This window comes from Eretmochelys imbricata, chromosome 9 (genome assembly GCF_965152235.1).
Source record: "Eretmochelys imbricata isolate rEreImb1 chromosome 9, rEreImb1.hap1, whole genome shotgun sequence".
Taxonomy (NCBI): Eukaryota; Metazoa; Chordata; order Testudines; family Cheloniidae; genus Eretmochelys; species Eretmochelys imbricata.
The window spans coordinates 15,271,817-15,291,096 of NC_135580.1; the positions used below are offsets into that span (position 1 = coordinate 15,271,817).

Below are 19,280 nucleotides of genomic sequence, written 5' to 3' on the forward strand. Positions count from 1 at the left end.
TGGAATAGCCTTCCATGGGAAGCAGTGGGGGCAAAAAATCTATCTGGCTTTAAGATTAAACTTGATAAGTTCATGGAGGAGATGGTATGATGGGATAACATGGTTTTGGTAATTAAATATTCATAAATAGGCCCAGTGGCCTGTGATGGGCTATTAGATGGAGTGAGATCCGAGTTACCCAGGAAAGAATTTTCTGTAGTATCTAGCTGATGAATCTTGCCCATATGCTCAGGGTTTAGCTGATTGCCATATTTGGGGTCGGGAAGGAATTTTCCTCCAGGGCAGATTGGAAGAGGCCCTGGAGGTTTTTCGCCTTCCTCTGTAGCATAGGACACGGGTCACTTGCTGGAGGACTCTCTGCTCCTTGAAGTCTTTAAACTATGATTTGAGTACTTCAATAGCACAGGTGTGAGGTTTGTTTTGTACGAGTGGTTGGTGAAATTCTGTGGCCTGCATTGTGCAGGAGGTCAGACTAGATGATCATAATGGTCCCTTCTGACCTAAATATCTATGAATCTATAAAGCCATAATTCCATCAAGGCATTCTTATGACAAATTGTATTAGAACATAGCTAGTAATCCCTCATCCAGAAAGATCTATACATAAATGTTGTGTGACCTTGTCTCTTGATTGGCCTTTGTGATGATGGTAGACCAGGTGCCAGCTCTCACCAGGGCTTTAGGCACCAGATGAGCACTGACAAATTCATAGCTGGAAACCAGACCAGCTCACCTCTCTATTGGTCTTATTCAGGATAGGTGTTAGACTCGTAAGGATACATTTAGTCTCTATAAAAAATGCTTGTATGCATTAATGTTATTTAGAAGGTCTAAATCTCACGTTATAAAGGTAATACTTAAGTTTTGTTCTATAGCTGTGAAAATACCTGCTCTGAATTTATGAACCCAGGCAGGAGGAATGGTTCCCCACTCATCAAGGGCTATAAAGACTAAATAGGCCATCATGCAAATGTCATGATAAAGACTGGGTTGATGGTCCTCTTACACCATGAAGGTGCTATGGGCAAGAAAGCTCATCCCATCACCTTGAATTCTGGAAGACTAAAGAATTTTCATATCCCTTTGCTGTTTGGACTTTCACAGGGCTGGAGTGAGGAAACAAAAGCAGAGATTCCCCAATCAACCTGGTGTAGCCTTAAAAGGCATTCAATGCTGACAGTTACATCTGTCACTAACTGATTTGTGTAAATATGTTGCCTGCTTTAAACTGTAAATAACTCATTTCTTTTTCTTAGTGAATAAATCCTTAGTTTACTATAGGACTGGCTATAAGCATTGCCTTCGGTGAGACATCTCCGGTACAAATTAACATGGGGTAAGTGACTGGTCTCTTGGGATTTGGATCAACCTGAATATTTTGAGATCTTTGGGGTAAGTGACCATTTATCACTAAGTCCAGCTTGTCTGGGTGGTAAGATAGACTGGAGTGCCCAAGGGGACTCTCTCGAACTCCACAGTAAGGTAATTACAGTGCTTCAGGAGTTCACATTTGTTACTGGTTTGGTGAAATCAATTTTAGAACATGCAACCAGTTTAGGGTGACTACCATGTTTTTTGGCAGTCTACCCTGAGGTTGGCACTCATGGTGATGAACCATTCCAAAGAGCATGACACCCTTATACTGCTTTATCCTGTGTGTTTGTTTTAAGTGGAAAAAAAAGGGCCCCAATACAACAAGGGACTTAAGTCAATGAGATAAGAATTTTGCAGTTTACTGGAAAGTTAAAGCATTACATTCCTGATATCAGTAACGTAGTGTAAGCAGCAATTAGCTTATGATGAAATACACTGAATGATTCTTCCTTAATTTAGACTGTATTTTACATATCCTACAGCTAGCTTTCATAGCATGTTTGTGTACTTTAGGGATTTTCCTCTTGGAAGAGAGCCACTTCTCCTTCAAACACAGAAACCCAAAGATAGTCACATTGTCAGAAAAACATGCAACACTCACTGACAGAACAGTATCCACAACAGTAAGTCCTCACAAGGAATTTCACAGGAACCTTGGTGGGTATATGTGTATATATTTAGTGGACTGCAACTATATTACTATGATTCACTATACAAGCTTTTAGACTAGCTCCTGATGCAGTAACACTCACCTTGACACAGACTCATTGGACTTTTCTTAAAGTCTGTTTAGTACAACAGTAAGCAATGTTTTAAACAGTTTATTTACATGATTTATATTGGCAAAAAACCTATCTTAAAAATACAGAAGTAACAGGCCATCTGACATCTTCAAAAGCAGCACTAATTACATATAACAGAAAAAGTAGCATTTTGCAGTTAAAGGGAATCTTTAGAGTTGGAAATGCCACGCATGACACACAGGCAATTAGTTCAAAGTTATTAAGTGCAGAAATATACACATTTGGACAATTCCTGAGACGGGGTTGGATAATACAGACTGAAAACATGATTTTAAAATGTACAGCTTGCAAAGAAAAAAAATACAAAAAGACTAAGTATAGTGAAGATGTAGAAAAAAGTTTTGGAAATTATACACCAAAAACCTGTACATAAAAATATTACTGTTAGACATTGAAACCAGGTCCACAATTTCAGCTTCGCACTGGAGGAGCCTGTGCATGAATAAGCTATATATAAAAAAAGTAGTTATACAAGGTTTGGAGACTAATTTTTAAAAACAGTCTCAATTCAAAGGCTATAAATACAATTTAAGTACAGTGATGTTTTTTCCTTGGACTTCCACATCCAAAAATGTTAGTTTTAATTTGCTTGCAGATCAGTTACTTTTGGCGGCTAAGCCAGTCACAGGATTTGGATGTATTGGATTAGAAAAGGATGCACAGAAAGTACGAAGGACCATATGCAGTAGACCACTCAAAAAGGTACACTCATGCACCAATAAAGTAGATCTTCTAAAATAGCCAGACAAAGCAGCTGTATAACAGGCCAACTGTTATAGTTTAAGATACAACATTTAAAGTATTTCAGGTTAGTCAATGGTCCATGCATTAGCTTTTAATATTAGTAGTACAGAGCCTATTGATGAAGTTAAGTAGCCTCTTCTAGATCCACTGGATGATGATCTTCAGTTAATGACTCAAGTAAGAGACTTCTTAATTTCAGCATTTAACACCAAAACAATTTATTGCATAAAGGAGACAGTTTGTTGAAAGACAGTGTTTACATTATGCTGGTGAGGAAATGGATTGTGCAAAGGAATACAATATTTCTAAACCTAGATCAAGTTTTTCACTTGTTTGGTTGATTAGGTGATCTGCTTCAGTACTAGTCAAAGAGTCCCTACCAGTTAGCAAAATGTTAGGTAACTAAGTTAAGCAACTAAGTGGCTATGACTAAAGTACCATTAATGTCAGTAATAGGTCATCTGAACAGCCAGTAGCTTCTCAGTCATTACAGTATAGGAGTCCATTTTAAGCCTACTTCATATCAAGTGGGTTGTTGATCGACTTAAGGTATGACTCCTCTTTGCAAACACTGAGGGAAGGTTGACCAAGGAAGGAGAAGGGATACCCTGGTAGGGAAAAAAGAAAAAAAAAATGTTAATATGATCAAGGTATCAGTCTCAGTGTTGTAGTCATACCTCTCAACGTTTCAAGACCCAAAATAAGCGGGACACAGTTGGTCCAGTTTATTCAGTAGAGGTAGTCTGCTGACCCTTAATTTTAAGGACCGGCATTTTCAAGTTTTGGATAACTAACTTGGTGGGTAAGAGACATGGTTAAGTTCATTATATAAAATGAAGATTCCCCCCGTAATAAGACTGTTGAGAGGTATGTACAGTACTAGGAGACCTTCTGAAGAGTTCTTAATAAAGCAAATATCTAACCCACATCCTTGTGCAGTTCATGCTTTTACAACAGCTTAGTATCTCCTTCCAAGTTTTCTAACACAGAACATGTTATAAGACCGTTTGCTATATTAGCAAATCTTGAAAGACTGAGATGAGCTTCCCCTAGCTACATAACCACTTAAACTTGTTCTGCTCTTACCATATTTTTAAGCTTCCTCAGAAACTACTGATTTGACCCTTACAGAGACTTTGGTATAAAAAAAATGGCCACAAAAAATTGTAACTTACTTTTGGTAGTTTATTACTGAATAGTCTTAGCCTGTATCACTGCAAACTAGACAAAAGGCTTGCTATTCTGATGTGAACAAGTCTCAGCAGAACTGATCATCAGTGAATTTTGTTGTGATCTGCAAGCTTAGCAGTTTGTTGCTAAGCAAAAAGTTTAAACTAAAATTAGTATAAGAATAGTTGTAAGAGCTGCTTTAAGAGCTAAAAAAATTTCTTTACAACCTCAGAAGTTTAATTTCACTTGAAGTGATAACAAGTGATAGTACTATAGTTGTGCTTTAGTTGTTGAACTAGAAGAGAAACATGTTCTTAAGGAGGTATTTAGCATAGGATGATAATTGCAAAACTCACTGTTTAAGACTCATGAAAGTCAACAGTTGTACTCTAGAAATCTTCCATATTTGCATTCAGAGGCAATAGACTCCATGCTGAATCCAGAATTTGATTGGTCAAATTTTGACTTTAGCATGAAGACTCTCCCATACTTATGTTAAATGTGTAAATATTAAGAGGCACTTTAAATGCTATCATAGGGCAAACGTGGTTAAAAAACTTGGAAAGAAATCCAAAACCCCTCAATACCAGTGATGTCAATTCCATTTCCAAAGAATTTAAATTCCCCATTTCAGACCCAACTAGTTAACAGAAGAAATATTAAGTAGCCTATGGGAGTTGAGATGTGCACCAAGGCAGACCAAGGAAGACTCAGCACCCATTAGAAACATTTGACAGATTCTTTAATCTTTTAGTAGTTGTGCTAAATATGAGAATCTTTAAGAAGCTCACTTTATGCAACATGGGCATTAAAGATCAGGGTTTGACGACGGAACTGTTCTCAACACCACTCTGGTCATCTCCTACATCACAAGTGGTAGTAATGACAGGAATGGGACAAGGTCTGGCCAATGAGTGGCCATTTAAGCTTTCAGGGCTGGAAGGAGTTTTTCCTTCTCTGGCATGTGAAAGACGGCTAGTTGGAGAGTCAGGACGGAGCACAGGTCGAGACCTGGAACTTTGAGAGCTCCCATCAACAGAATTGGAGCGCTGAACACTAACGACATGTTTGACAGATCCATTTAGGCTGTATGTAGAAGAGGAACGTGCAATCTACAAATAGGAAAGGGGGTGGGGTGAAGAGTTAGTGCAGACACTGAATAATTCACTGGTTACTCTTTTATTGTGCCTTATTTCAATGCCATATCTCTTTAAGTAAAAAAAATTGTACATACCTACGGCCAGGATATTATCTACACAAAGCACTTCACCTAAACAATTCCTTTGAGTCCTTTGTAAGAAGCTTAGTGGGCTCTTATGTTCTGTGAATTTTAAAACTTACTCAATATCTTCAACAGATTAATTTTGCAGGAACAGCAGTGAGATCATGCCACAGCACTTTAAACAGGTTCAGTAATGCATACAAGCCAGAACAGTACTCTTTCTGCAATAGTTTGCTCCTAGTGGAGATTGTATTAATGGTCTTAAATTGAAGTAATGACAAATTCACAAGTCATTTTCCCCATCCAAATGATGCTCTTGGGTATATATTATCAGTAACTATCAGTGCTATTGTGTATTAGGCCATTGAAACGCCTACATGAAGCACTGCTTTGACCGGATATCCCAGATGTCTATATTATCTGTCACAGTAATATACAAAACAATTATAACACTTTTATAAAGTTGATTCATGTAACTTTAAGAGCTAGGATCCAGAATACAACCCCATGGAGGAATTAGAGGGTTTCCTGCTGGAACTAAAAATCACGGGGGTAATTATTGCAAATCCCTAAGCAAGCAGCAAGGCTGGAGTAGCTTTACCTCCTGGGGGAAGTTACATGTGCTAATTTAACTATGAACCAAAACAGAAAAACAGTATAAAGTGATCACCCTAACATAAATGGGGAAGTCACTTTCACCTGATCAATGACACTGACCAAGAGGGACAAATCCTGAAGGACTTGGAGAGATGAAAGATGGGTGACTATTTGGTAAGCTAGGACTAGTATGTGAGCTGTTTTTAAGATATGTTCTCTTTTGATCCAAACAATCACACACACACACTTTGCTTTGACACTGTCATTGCCCCAGAGAGCAAGCAGAACTACAGGTGCTCAATGAAATGCAGACATGCTGGGATAATCCGTGAATTGAAGTAGGAATTACATTCTAGATCTAGACAAAGTTGTGGGACTCCACCCAAGAAAAGTTTCAGACCCCTAGAGTGTGGGTGCCCTCAAGGAGGCCACAAAGGGATGAGAGATGCAGTAACTTTGAAAACTGAAAATTGCCATTTAGCCCCACCTAAATGCAAAACTGTTGATTTCATAACTAATTTAGCTGCAAATTGGATTGTTTTTAACCACAGCTCCCTTTTCCTAAGCACAGGATGGATGCCATGCTGCCAACTTATATGTTTGGTAGTTTACTATTTAGAAGAGCATCAAGAGATTTTGAATTCATCTTGTTAATGCACAGAAAAGAAAGGGATTCAACCAATCCCTTGTAGTTCTGCTGACATGTTTAAGGGTGAAGCTCAACTATGTAAGGACATAGGAGGTAGAGAAAATGCATGACTGGAATGTAACTATTTTTGAGATACAAACTGTACCAGAATGAGGATAGCCACAGATAAAACAGCAAGAGGGGAGGAGGAATAAAAATTAAATCTGTAAGTGATTTTTTGGGGAAGGAACCTCTAATGGGAGGTAGTATGCAACTATCCCGGTGGGCAATTTATTCCTTAGTTACCTTCTGCTGAACTTCTAGCATGAACTTCTAGCAGTTTCCTCTGAAGCAGCTATTTCTGGCTACTGTGAGACAGGATACTGGACCAGATGGACCACTGATCTGATTCAGAACGTTAGTTCATATGCTCCCATCCTTAACTCAAGCAGCAGAGTGAAGCAATACTTTGACTGAGTTGATTATCAGTAGGCCATTAGAGTGCACATTATACTCTATTACCCCTATTCCAGAGGGGATACCCTGCAAGGCAACTGTAGGAGACCACCACCACAAGAGAGTTACAAGGGAAATTTTCAACAAGTTACAGATCTAAGAGCAGGCGTTATAAAGTACAATTTACTCAAAAATTTAGTTTCGTTTATTTTCAATCCCACCAAGTCCTGTCTGTTATAGTTAGTTGTGCTGGCAACTTGAGTGTCTACTGCTATAGTTCTTAAACTATAGCAGAGAAAAAAGAGTGGCAGTATGTTATTTTAGACACTGAAGACTGAGATCCTCTCCCCTGCCCAAATTTATGACACACTGAATAGCCTTTCCTGGGGATTTGGGGCTGCAGCTTCTTGGTTCCTCCCCCGCCCTGTTTAGAGTCCATGAGGATAGAAGTTAGTGAGGTAAGAAAGCACAGGATGTCTGTTTTTAAAAATGCAAAATTTAGTCATTTCAAGTTACACGAACCAGTTGTATACTTCGTCCTAAGATAGCTTCAGAAATAATTTCATTCCAAGTTGTGCGAAGAGTTTCTCATCTTGCCATGAGATGGTACGTTCATTCTTAAAAGGTAGTCACTTTTTGGAATCTGCATAGTGCATTCTCGCTCCTTGTTTCCCATGGTACAGCAGATATTTCTGCATTTTACAGACTGATACAGACTGCCAGCAAGTTAAAGAAGTATGGGCTGCATGAATGGACTATAAGGTGGATAGAAAGCTGGCTAGATTGTCGGGCTCAACGGGTAGTGATCAATGGTTCCATGTCTAGTTGGCAGCCGGTATCAAGTGGAGTGCCCCAGGGGTTGGTCCTGGGGCCGGTTTTGTTCAATATCTTCATAAATGATCTGGAGGATGGTGTGGATTGCACCCTCAGCAAGTTTGCAGATGACACTAAACTGGGAGGAGAGGTACATACGCTGGAGGGTAGGGATAGGATACAGAGGGACCTAGACAAATTGGAGGATTTGGCCAAAAGAAATCTGAGGTTCAGCACGGACAAGTGCAGAGTCCTGCACTTAGGATGGAAGAATCCCAGGCACCGCTACAGACTAGGGACCGAATGGCTCAGCAGCAGTTCTGCAGAAAAGGACCTAGGGGTTACAGTGGACGAGAAGCTGGATAAGAGTCAACAGTGTGCCCTTGTTGCCAAGAAGGCCAATGGCATTTTGGGATGTATAAGTAGGGGCATTGCCAGCAGATCGAGGGATGTGATCGTTCCCCTCTATTCGACATTGGTGAGGCCTCATCTGGAGTACTGTGTCCAGTTTTGGGCCCCACACTACAAGAAGGATGTGAAAAAATTGGAAAGAGTCCAGCGGAGGGCAACAAAAATTATTAGGGGACTGGAACACATGACTTATGGGGAGAGGCTGAGGGAACTGGGGATGTTTAGTCTGTGGAAGAGAAGAATGAGGGGGGATTTGATAGCTGCTTTCAACTACCTGAAAGGGGGTTCCAAAGATGATGGATCTAGACTGTTCTCAGTGGTAGCAGATGACAGAACAAGGAGTAATGGTCTCAAGTTGCAGTGGGGGAGATTTAGGTTGGATATTAGGAAAAACTTTCACTATGAGGCTGGTGAAACACTGGAATGCGTTACCTAGGGAGGTGGTGGAATCTCCTTCCCAAGAAGTTTAAGGTCAGGCTTGACAAAGTCCTGGCTGGGGTGATTTAGTCAGGGATTGGTCCTGCTTTGAGCAGGGGGTTGGACTAGATGACCTCCCAAGGTCCCTTCCAACCCTGATATTCTATGATAAGACATCTTAAGAGACTTTACTCAGACCAGAATATAAATGGAGTTGTCTGTACTTTCTTAAAAAAAAAAAAAAACAAGTGTGGCATATGCATTGTGGACCTTGTTTAATAAGAGGTTGCCATGTAAGAATAAGCTCTGTGCACCAGAATTAATACAGTCAGCTTTATCAAAATGAAGGTTATGCCATTTGGACTGTACAGTCAAGTCACTTACTGCTAATGAGGATGTACTGGTCAGGCGGCTGCCTAAGTAACTTTCATTAGCTGAGCAGGGACTCCTTCCTTCTACTGTATTGTGTGCCATTAAAGCCCTTCGAAGAGCTCTCTTTGGTGTTTTGGAGAAAGAAAATGCTCTTGTAACCTGCAGAGTTTGACAAGAGTTGTTACATACATTAAGTCTCAGCATGAGACCATTAGCATCTAACATGCATTCAGATTTTGATTTGCTGTGGAATTACATTAACAGTCTAGAGACCTTGCAATGAAAGACCATGTCCTACAGTGCTTTCTATACAGCATCTTAGAGGTCTATTTTAGTAGTCAACCTGTGCATGCTCGCTTTTCAATCCCTGCTCCTTCAGCTGACTGCTACATATGGTCTGGACACCATGGGTTGAATTAACACAGACTCTTCATTTTACATAGGTCACAAAACAGTCAGATTGCAACTCTGCAGCACAATTGATCTCATGGAACTTCTTTTAATGTATAAAAAGTAAAGAAATGTTTTGAATGTATTTACAATCCTGCAATTAAAAAAAACAAAAAAAACCCCAATTTCACTTTCTCCTCCTAATCAGTTTGTGTATATAAATATAAACATATAGAGAGAGAGAAAAAAACAAACTTTGCCAGCACTGGCAGAAATACCAACATAAATTTGTTGACTACACTGGCACTAGAAGATTTTGGTGCAAGTAATAAGATTCACATATCAGGTAATTACTTAGCAAGTAGGGAATTAAACACTTACCTTTTTTGATGTTTTCTTTATTGCCCTGGATGCCCTACTCAACGTACTGTCCACATCTTTTGTATTTATGTCAACTGAATCAGGATCAGTAGTGTAAATAAGGTTTTCCTACAGACAGGCATAATTATAAGAACAGGTGCACAAATCCACCAGGATTTTTCCAACACATCATCTTTGAGTACACTCAAAAATGTGAGTTTAATCTTCTAAAATTTAATTATTTATCATCAATTCCTGTTTGAAGATCTCTAAATTCCACTGGAGAAGGGATAGCAAATGTAGCAGCTGTACTTAATCTTGCAGCTGCTATTTGGATTTACTTGATTTACCGAAGCTAGCTACTAGAACAGTCTCTTGTAGGAGACCTTAGCCCCATTTTCAAAATCAGGGTAGTCAAAGCAAACCAAGTGGGTCAAATCTGAACTTATTAAAAAGCCAGGCCTGATGCAAAGGGATATGCACATTTGAACTGTAAATGTAGTGGAGTCTTGGCATGGCAAGATACTCCACTATTCTAACCGACAGATTGGGTAGTCTTCAAAAGTCTTCTAGTTAAAGTTGATACCTTTGGCCTATGTTTGGTAAAAAGTGCTTTAGAAGATCCCAAGTTCCTCCAGAGAACAGAAATTAACATTACTGGAATGATTCAAAATGTAGACTATTCAGTTACATAATTAAGAGCTGTGCCCTAGTGCATAGGATAGGATGAAGCTTTAAATATTTTTATAGTTTTACTTGCCAGTTTTAGAAGAGTCACTGACATCCCAATAAATATTTCATATTTTGTGTTCTGAAACTCCAGTAGCATCACAGGAGTCTTTAGATTAGACTTATGTGAGGGATAAGGAATTGATCTTTTGTGAAGTTGGAGGAAAGCTGCCCGAAGACGACTGTACACACAGAGTTAAGTTTCAAGAACTGCTTATGACAGCATTGTTCAGTGCAGTTCTACTAGGCAGAGCTGAAGTTAAAGCCTTTACTGCCACCATGTGGCAGACTTGTATAATTATGCCTATGTTTTCTCATAAACGAAGTGGGTATTTACATCAGACTTTTCAGAAACGGTGTGGTGTCCAGGTACAGATGGAGAAGAGGATCAAGTTTTTGACCCCCTAAAGTGCAAAAAAGATTCCAGTTTTATTTGGTATGCAAATCAAGCTAAAGATGGGGGCACATTAAGGATGGAAATGTGTTGCTTTAAAGTTTGGTGGGGCTGCTGCTTTTAAGTAGACACCAATGTATATTATCACTCTGAGGACTGGATGTAGTTAGAAACGGACAAGGTGTGTTTCAGAGTATCATATTCCACATTAGAAAAGCACTTGACCCCTCACTATTTCCAATGTACTGTAATGTGACAGAACATTAGTAACAGATGATACCCCATTTCTATTATACTTATTAGAATTGAGTGGCCACAAAGACAATTAAAGGAACTGATAGATGGGTGGCTGGCCCACTTAGCAAAACTGTCAGATACTTCTCTCAGGATAAAATTATCTTTTACTGTGTGTGTGGGGGGGGGGGGGGGAGAGAAGAGAGAGAAGAGGGCTAAAATACCCCTTCTCCAGAAGTTCACCCATTCAAAGTGAGCCAGTGGCTCAGAAATAGTACACACATTCGGAACTAGTGTCCTCATGGAAAGACAAGACTCATTTAAAGAAAGGTTTTGTTTTTTTTCAGCCTTACAGAAACAACCTCAAATACTTAACAGATTGTACAGTGACAATATGAAGTAACATGTTGAACACAGTCAAACTCAAACTGGCTGTTCACTCCAGAGTGTGTGCACGTGTGTGTGGGTGGGGGGGAAGGAGGGAGGTGTACGTACGTGCGCACACACACAGAAAATGTAAGCTGGAAGGTCCTTGCCCGGTTACCATTTACATGCTGTATTTCAAAGTTAGTACATTTTTTATTTTTGGCTTCTGGCATGGAAATACACACTGGAAATTCTCAAAGGTGTGCTGGGAGAAGGCTGACACTTTAGAACATTCCAGTTTGTGATGAAAGATGCTTTAGGGCTCTATGCCTCACTGAGGTAGAAGCATTTCATACCACTGTTCTATCAGGCTGTCTATACAGACCAACGAATTTGGGATTATACACAGTCAATTTCGACATCTCAATGAAAATGCCTACTGTTAGAAATGCTACAACAGTGCAGAGAGAATTGCACTGGCCTGGCTTACACTGGTAAGAGACCCAAAAGATAGTATAGACATGCCCTATTGTATCTATACTATAGGCCTTGGACTGTTATCACAACCATAAAGAATTAGTAGTATTTTTATTTAAAAAAAAAAGCCAGGTTCTGTAGAACCTAATGGTAAAGGAGTAGGCCTTAGTAGCCCTCTTAACCACCAGAGAAGTTTCTTACTCTGTTAGCTTGAGGATATGCCAAGGCCTGGTTTCTTCCTATTATCACAAAGAAGCAGTTAAATTAAATGTATCTAAAAGACATTTGCAATGAACTATTTTCACTGATAACCTACTACTAGACAACTTACAGCATCTGCTTTACAAATTGTATTCGCTACATGCCGACACAGCATCTTCAGCCAATCCTCTTTAGGAGGCTCCTCAGTTGTCATCTGAAAACTGAACAACAAGTTGTTCTGTTCTGTTGGTGGCCGCACAACCAAGGCAAAAGCTTTGTGGCAGTCTATAATTGAAGACAAAAACATTCAGTTCACACTGTTCCAAATAGAGGACAGTCTACCTTCATACAATTCTGGAAAAAAAACCCACAGATTTTAAGCAAGTAATCTTATGACTTACATTTAAGTAGCAGTGAGGTTCAAGTTAAAGACTATTAGGGTATGTCTACACTGCAATTAAGCTCCTGTGGTTGGCCTGTGCCAGCTGATTCAGGCTAGCGGTGCTTGGGTTAAGGGGCTATTTAATTGCACTGTAGACATTTGGGCTTTGGCTGTGAGGGTCCCAGAGCCTGGGCTCTAGCCCAAGCCTGAACATCTACACTGCAATTAAAACAACCCCTTAGCTTCAGCCCCACTAGCCAGAGTCAGCTGGCACAAGCCAGCTGAGGGGGGTCTAATTGAAGTGTAGACATTGCCTTACAGGCAGCATGGTCTAATGGATAGGGAAATGGCAGTAACAAATCTTGGATTCTCTTCTCAGTTCTGCAACCTTGGGCAGGTCGTTTCTTCACCTGCAAAGCAGAGGGAAGTGATGCCTGCCCTATTTTGTAGGGCACTTTGAGAAGCAATATTGAAGCTGCTATGTATTCTATTATGAAGGAAGTTTGACCATTTGAGATATTCAAATTTGACTAAACAGAATTATATCTTATACCTTAAAAGGATACTGATGTTAAACCCAGTCTATGCTGGACAAGTGACCCATTGCTGACAACCAACCAGTGCTGAACACAATTAAGTTGCAAGTGTAGATAGACAGTGCTCAGCACTGCTTCAGAAATGGGAGCTAGAACTTGGTCAGAAGAGTTCAGCTACCCTCTTGTCACCAATGGATCATCTTTTGGTGTGAAGAAGCCAAGGGGCTAAAATTCATTGTCAGTCTACTCTGGTGTCTCTGCCATCAAATAATTAGACTACAGCAAAAAGCACACTCTCCATTAATACCAGTTTAAAAAATGACTGCAGTTAAATCTAAAGTTACAGTTAGACTGTATGAGGTTGCTGCCTGCTTACTAGATGGCCTCTTCCTACTTCTTACTCAGAAGAGTTGTCTTAAGCTCTGAAAAACATACAAACCCAGTAAGATCTGATGAAGAGATCTAGAGAACACCAACCAAAAAGTTTGATCACTTGAAGTGAAGCCTTATTGTATTTTAATTTCTAACCAGAGAATGTTTACAGCAATTACAAGCTTCTGAAAACAGATTTATGATGGTATTGCTGCTACAACGTTGAATAAATTGGTATGAACTGTTGCTACTGTGAAACATTAATCTAACCGTGACTAACGCGAGTTAAGTAATCTAACGCGAGTTAAGTCAAACCTTTGTCCTCAGGTGGGAGGAATAGCTCGTTGAGTGCCACCACCACATTTGAAATGAAGATTTGTATTTGTGGAAACAGCAATGGGCCAAGCAACAAAAAGCACACTCAGCAGAACAAGGACTGTGTTTAAAAGCTCTGTAGGCTTATTTTTTATTGCAGGTTCACAGTGCCATTTGGCTGGCTCTTGTTGATATGGCCTTTAGTGGTTATTTCAAGATCATTGGCCAGCAGGCAAACAATCTTTAAATAAAAAACTTGTTGCTTTGTGGTTTCAAGCCAGAACATTAGCATTTGTAGCTGTCAGCTGGAGTGTAATCACATAATTAGTTCTCAGAATATATTATATACACACTTCAATGTTCTATCTCCCCCACCATTCCCCCACTGGGTTTATTAGCTATAACACCATTCCAAGCACAGACCTTCTGTCTCCCTGATGTCTAGCACTTTCTTGATCTGCGAGAGAGGCATGAGAACAATGTGTTTGAGAGATGCTGGGGGCCTGGTCTGGCCATGGGGGCTCTTGAAAGCACTGATAACTTTGTGCCGTTTCCTTGCAATCTGTAAGAAGAGCATGAGGTAACAAGTTTAAATCTTACAATTAAAACAATCAATAAAAATCAAAGCTTAAAGCTTAGTGAGAGAGAACAGATGAAGTCTTCATCTAGTAACCAGCTCCAACATATGGATTTATACTTCTGTTTGAAGAGAAGCTGTATGTCTTTTCAGAAGAACTAGGATCCTTTTTTTTTTTTAAAATAAAAACAAAGTATGTTCCTTGAAAGGCTATGATATTTCCTCTCATCTGGTTCCCCTAGTTTCCCAGTATACTCTTGCATGCACCTAGCTGTAGAGCAGATCCTAGAAACAGCAGATTGGTCAATGTTCAAACAGGGATGCCACCTGTTATAGCCCAGTACAGTATTTGGATTTTCAGAGCCCTTGGCCCAGCTTAGAAAGTCCACTTCTCTGCAAACAGAGTGACTTGAAGCAGTTTTATCTACAATGTGATAAGTTTGGCTTTACCTAAGTGAGACAAGCTACTAAAAAACATGGCAAGCTCAAAGCAATGAGGGCCACAGCATTGGAAGGTGGATGGTCTAGGGGTTCCCAGGAGACAATTTGGCAGCCGTTTGCTTTATGTTAGTATTTTTTTAAATGTCTAACTGCTCTTTTCCATGAGGCCACACACTGTTTGCTGCGGGAAAGAAGTGGAATTTGGGGATAAGTTGTTTATAAGTACTCCAAGGTAGGGAGAGTGTTTCAACATGGTCCAATGCAAGCCATCTTTTGGCCTTACATGCCTCTTCAATACCACCCATGCTCAAAGAAGCACTTCTCTCTTTTACATTCAAGCTTAGAGGAGGCTGTGTTTTTCTGACACCTCAGATACCTAATTCACAGGAGTCAGTTCATGATTCTGTTCTTACATTCACAAAACTGGAAGAATCTTCTCTGTACCCTGTCTGCTACGTTTTGATAATGACTTCCTCTATGTGCTGTCTTCAGTGATTAACTATTTTTGCCCCCTCAAGATTCTGTCACTGGATCCCTTATTCCCTTTGTTTACTTCCACATCTCTTGCCCTTGAGTCACTCCGATTCAAAGGTAAAGAGTTCACACACAGCAAATTTTTACACTGTTTGAGGACTGGAAAGTATTCTGCAATCCACCAATACTACATAGGTTTTTAACTATATTTATTGTAGCATGTTCCTTGGTCAGCAGCAGGAAATACTTTAGAAATTACATGAGATGTTCATCAGAAAGGCAGACTCCACCCCAGAATTCCAGATTCCTACTAGTTAGGTGAGTGAAAAACGAAAGCAAAGCCATGGAGCCTGGGGCTGTTGCACAGGAAAGCAATCCTTTGATCAAAAACAAGTGTGGTACTTAATCTTAATTATTTAAGATAAGACACTTGCTAGGGTGCGTACACAATGAAGGCTACAAAATCATGGGCTCCCAGTTTGCTTGCAGGATTTCTAAGAAGTTTGATGCAGTACTAGTCCACTTTAGATTCTTCCTCTCCCTCAATGACAACGTATGTATTAGCAATATCCATTTTTTAAAAAGGTGAAAGTAGTCCTCATTAGAGCCAAAAGTTACACTAGATTTCCTGATGAAATCATGTAAGATTTTACACTTATGAAAAATTCCCTACTTATTTTTAGTACCCCAATTCATGTGACCTTACACTGAATATGTAAGGACGACGTAGGGAACTTTGGAAAGTGGATTTCTAGGCATCCCTTAGAACAGGCAATTTTAGAAACTCCTTGGGGTAGGAAATGGACCACCCACCAAAAACAAAGCCACCACAACTCACGTAATCTGTGTATTTTGTGAAATACACATTTTTACAATAGTGTCTCAAAATGGAATTTTCATGGTCCATCTACAATTCATGAATCTCCAAATTAATCCTTTCTTGCTATCCTCCTCCCTTCCCCAAACACATTGTATCCCATCCTGGCACTTAAAGAAGTTGAGATTCCTTTGGGGTCCGTTCTGCTTTAGCAGTTTTATTTAGTTCATAACAATCTCTCATGACAGAGTTTTATATACATGGGTTTAAGTGCATTATATCACTGAGACCTCTAATAAAGCTATCTAGCACAGACTGCAGAAGTGATTTTCTGTCTACTATTTCACAAAATCAATAGCTGCCAAAACCCTGACCCCAACCCTTAGGAAGTATTCTGTGTACCGGTCTGATAAATATCAAAGTTCCTCAAGCATTTTTTGGGAGACCTATATTGAAGTTTGCCTTTCAACACTATTAAAGTGAAGAGTTTTCCTCCATCAAGAGCTAGTGAAACCAGGCAGCAAGTTCCTTTTCCAAATATAAAAGACACATGAAAAAGGTTAAAGACAACTGTATTGACTAGTACAGGAATAACTGCAACAGGTTGCCAGATCTCACAGCACAGTGAGGATGACACACAAAGGGACTGCAAAACCCTGCCCCATTTCTCTGCTGAGTTAGGTGGGACATGCAAAAGGAGCAAAAAAATCTGCCACAGAAAATAGTCTGTTGGCATACATGACAATGCACAGGTGATATTCCATGAGGAATTCTTAGAACAGTCAATGGGTGCCAACATCTGGAAACTCTAGGGCTGTTTATTCAAAATCAGGGAACAGGTTGAGTACAGGACAGGCATAGCACAGCTAAAGTTCAGAAAGCTGCTGAAGGCAGGAGTACTCATGGTACATGGTGCTACTCAAATTCCATGGCCACAACATCACTTTGAGGCACCCAATTATTCAGATATCAGGCTGCCTGCAAACGTGTCTTGTGGAGCCATCCCAGTGTTGCTGCACTTGGACAAGTGACTCTGGCTCACCAACTTGGCTCGAGCTACATTATAGATGCAACTTTTTAAAGGAATGACGACAATGAAATATGAGTCTTGGGGTGACTTCCTCCTCTGCTCTAGCTTCCAGTTCCTCAAATGATGTTTCCTGCTGTGAAAGGGCAGAAGGAGGATGGCGTAACCTCAGTTTCCCTAAAGGACAGTTCCGGAAGTCTATTGAATTGTTGCCGATAGCCAGCCCACAGGTCCCAATATGGCCATTGCAGGGGTCCATAATGGAGCAGAAGTGGCATACAGGTTTGGTTCCACCATCTTAGATGAGCTGCAAAAAGTTCTCCCTGAAGAGGAATGTTGGAGAACCCCTAATAGGGATTGGGGGAGGGGAGAGGGACTTGAGGAGACTGACTGGGAGTCTTCCTCCATGTTCTCCCATGGGAGAAGGGAAGGGAAAAAGCAGCCAATGAAGGAGAGTCCTGTGTCACAGATTTGCCACTCAGAGCCCGAGATCTTGGCATTGTGAGATGCTCAGTACCTGACAGCAACCAGGACTCTAGTTCATACTAACACCACAGCCAAGGTCACGGTGGCTGGAGCTGATAGCACCATTAATGATGAGCATGCTACAGGCTGTGTCAGATGCTGATGCCTGCTCAGTACCAAGTGTACTGCTGGTAAGGGCACCATGCCTGAGCTACTTGCATTGGTACCAATGGCTGGGTTAAGGCTTGTGATGGCACCAATGGGAAGCTCAAGGGTACCCTCTGCTTACACCCCTTCCTAGTGGAGGGTATGGGCACCCTATTGGAGCTATGTTTCTTCTCCTTGGATCTCCAAGGCTTCATGGTCCTGCGAGCACCAGAGGAAGAGTCCTTGGCTTCAGCAGAACCCTTGGAGATGAAGGCCTGGACAGGAATCTAATCTTCTTTGCAGCTGGCTCTTTAGATACAGAGTCTGAGCTCGTCTTTTTGGGAGTATTCAGAGGGTGCTCCAAAGGCGGCTTCTTATGAGAAAGATGACCCGAGGTTGATTGGGGTGCTGGATCAGCCCTGGGACAAATGTTCATGGGGGGGAGAGAGGCCTGACCTGGATCAGAGGGTGATTGCAGGGACTGTTCCATCACCAGCAGCTGGAGTTTTATCTCCCTGTTTTGCCTCGTCCTGGACTTAAGGGCTGTACAAAAACAAAAAAGGAGCACTTTGGGAGATGTGGGACTCCCCAAGGCAATCATCTATTGTCACTGGTATAGCCTCCTGGAGGAGAGGCAGCATTTGAAACTTGGCAAACCAGGCATATCCCACCAGGAAAGGGCAAGTCTCCAAGGGAAGAAAGAAGGAATGCAGTTCTCGCACCTAAACTACCACTAACAACCACCCTAAATTACCTATGACAGAAAAAGGGGACAAAGAAAAAAGCCTTGTATGCTCTAGGCAGACAGTGTAGTGTTCAGTCTCAGGCAGAGGCAGAAATGAAGGAACTGAGGACGGTTTGCCATGCACTCCTATTTAGCCTTGGTGTTTGCCACAAGATTTCATAGGGCATGTATGTGGGCTGAATGGACACTGATACCTCGAAATCTTCAATCAAGGGCTCAAGAGGCGTATGTGAATCTGAAATGGAACACCCACAGGTGCTCCACTACTCAAAGAACACTGCTTCCCCAAAAAAGGGGTAGTGGGTGCCAGATACTAGTAGAGATCATTCCTGAGTAGGTTATATCAGTTTGGGGGAAGATGAGAGCCATCATTTAAGCCCCAAGTGTGCAGAAAACACATGATTTTTTTTTTTTTTTTTTTTTAAATCAGAGCAGTATCTCAGGAACCCCTTGCTCAAACAACTTTCAATGTGGACCACTAACCCTACCCCAGACACTAATGATACATGGCAGTTTAAAGACAATTCATGTACACATTTATTTTAGAGCCCTTGGAAAATATTAACTGTTAAACAGCAAGCTAGTCTCAGCCTTAATGAGAGAGGTGCTCCTGCCCCTATACAGTTACAATGCTTCAAGTGGGCATATCTACACATATTCCCATATGGTAGCATAGACTAGAATGAATCAAAGTGGATCCTGCTTACCAGGGCCCACTACCCGACCAAGATTGTTGTAGTTTTAGGAATTTACACAAGGCCCTGAGTCTATGTCCATTAACGCTCAGTCATTTTCAGCCTTCTAAAGGAGAAGGAAAAAAAAAG

General features: G+C 40.7%; 1 protein-coding gene across 1 annotated transcript in view; it reads right to left on the reverse strand.

The window, feature by feature from the left end:
- Positions 1-2,256: 2,256 nt before the first annotated feature.
- Positions 2,257-19,280, reverse strand: part of ECT2 (epithelial cell transforming 2) — a 46,021-nt gene continuing 28,997 nt past the window's right edge. Inside the window, exons 19-23 of the mRNA XM_077826047.1 lie at positions 14,187-14,325; positions 12,289-12,443; positions 9,779-9,886; positions 9,020-9,166; positions 2,257-3,529 (exon numbers count right to left, since the gene is read on the reverse strand). Of these exons, the coding sequence (XP_077682173.1) occupies positions 3,440-3,529; positions 9,020-9,166; positions 9,779-9,886; positions 12,289-12,443; positions 14,187-14,325 (639 nt within the window). The 3' untranslated portion in view covers positions 2,257-3,439. The remainder of the gene's footprint in view (positions 3,530-9,019; positions 9,167-9,778; positions 9,887-12,288; positions 12,444-14,186; positions 14,326-19,280) is intronic.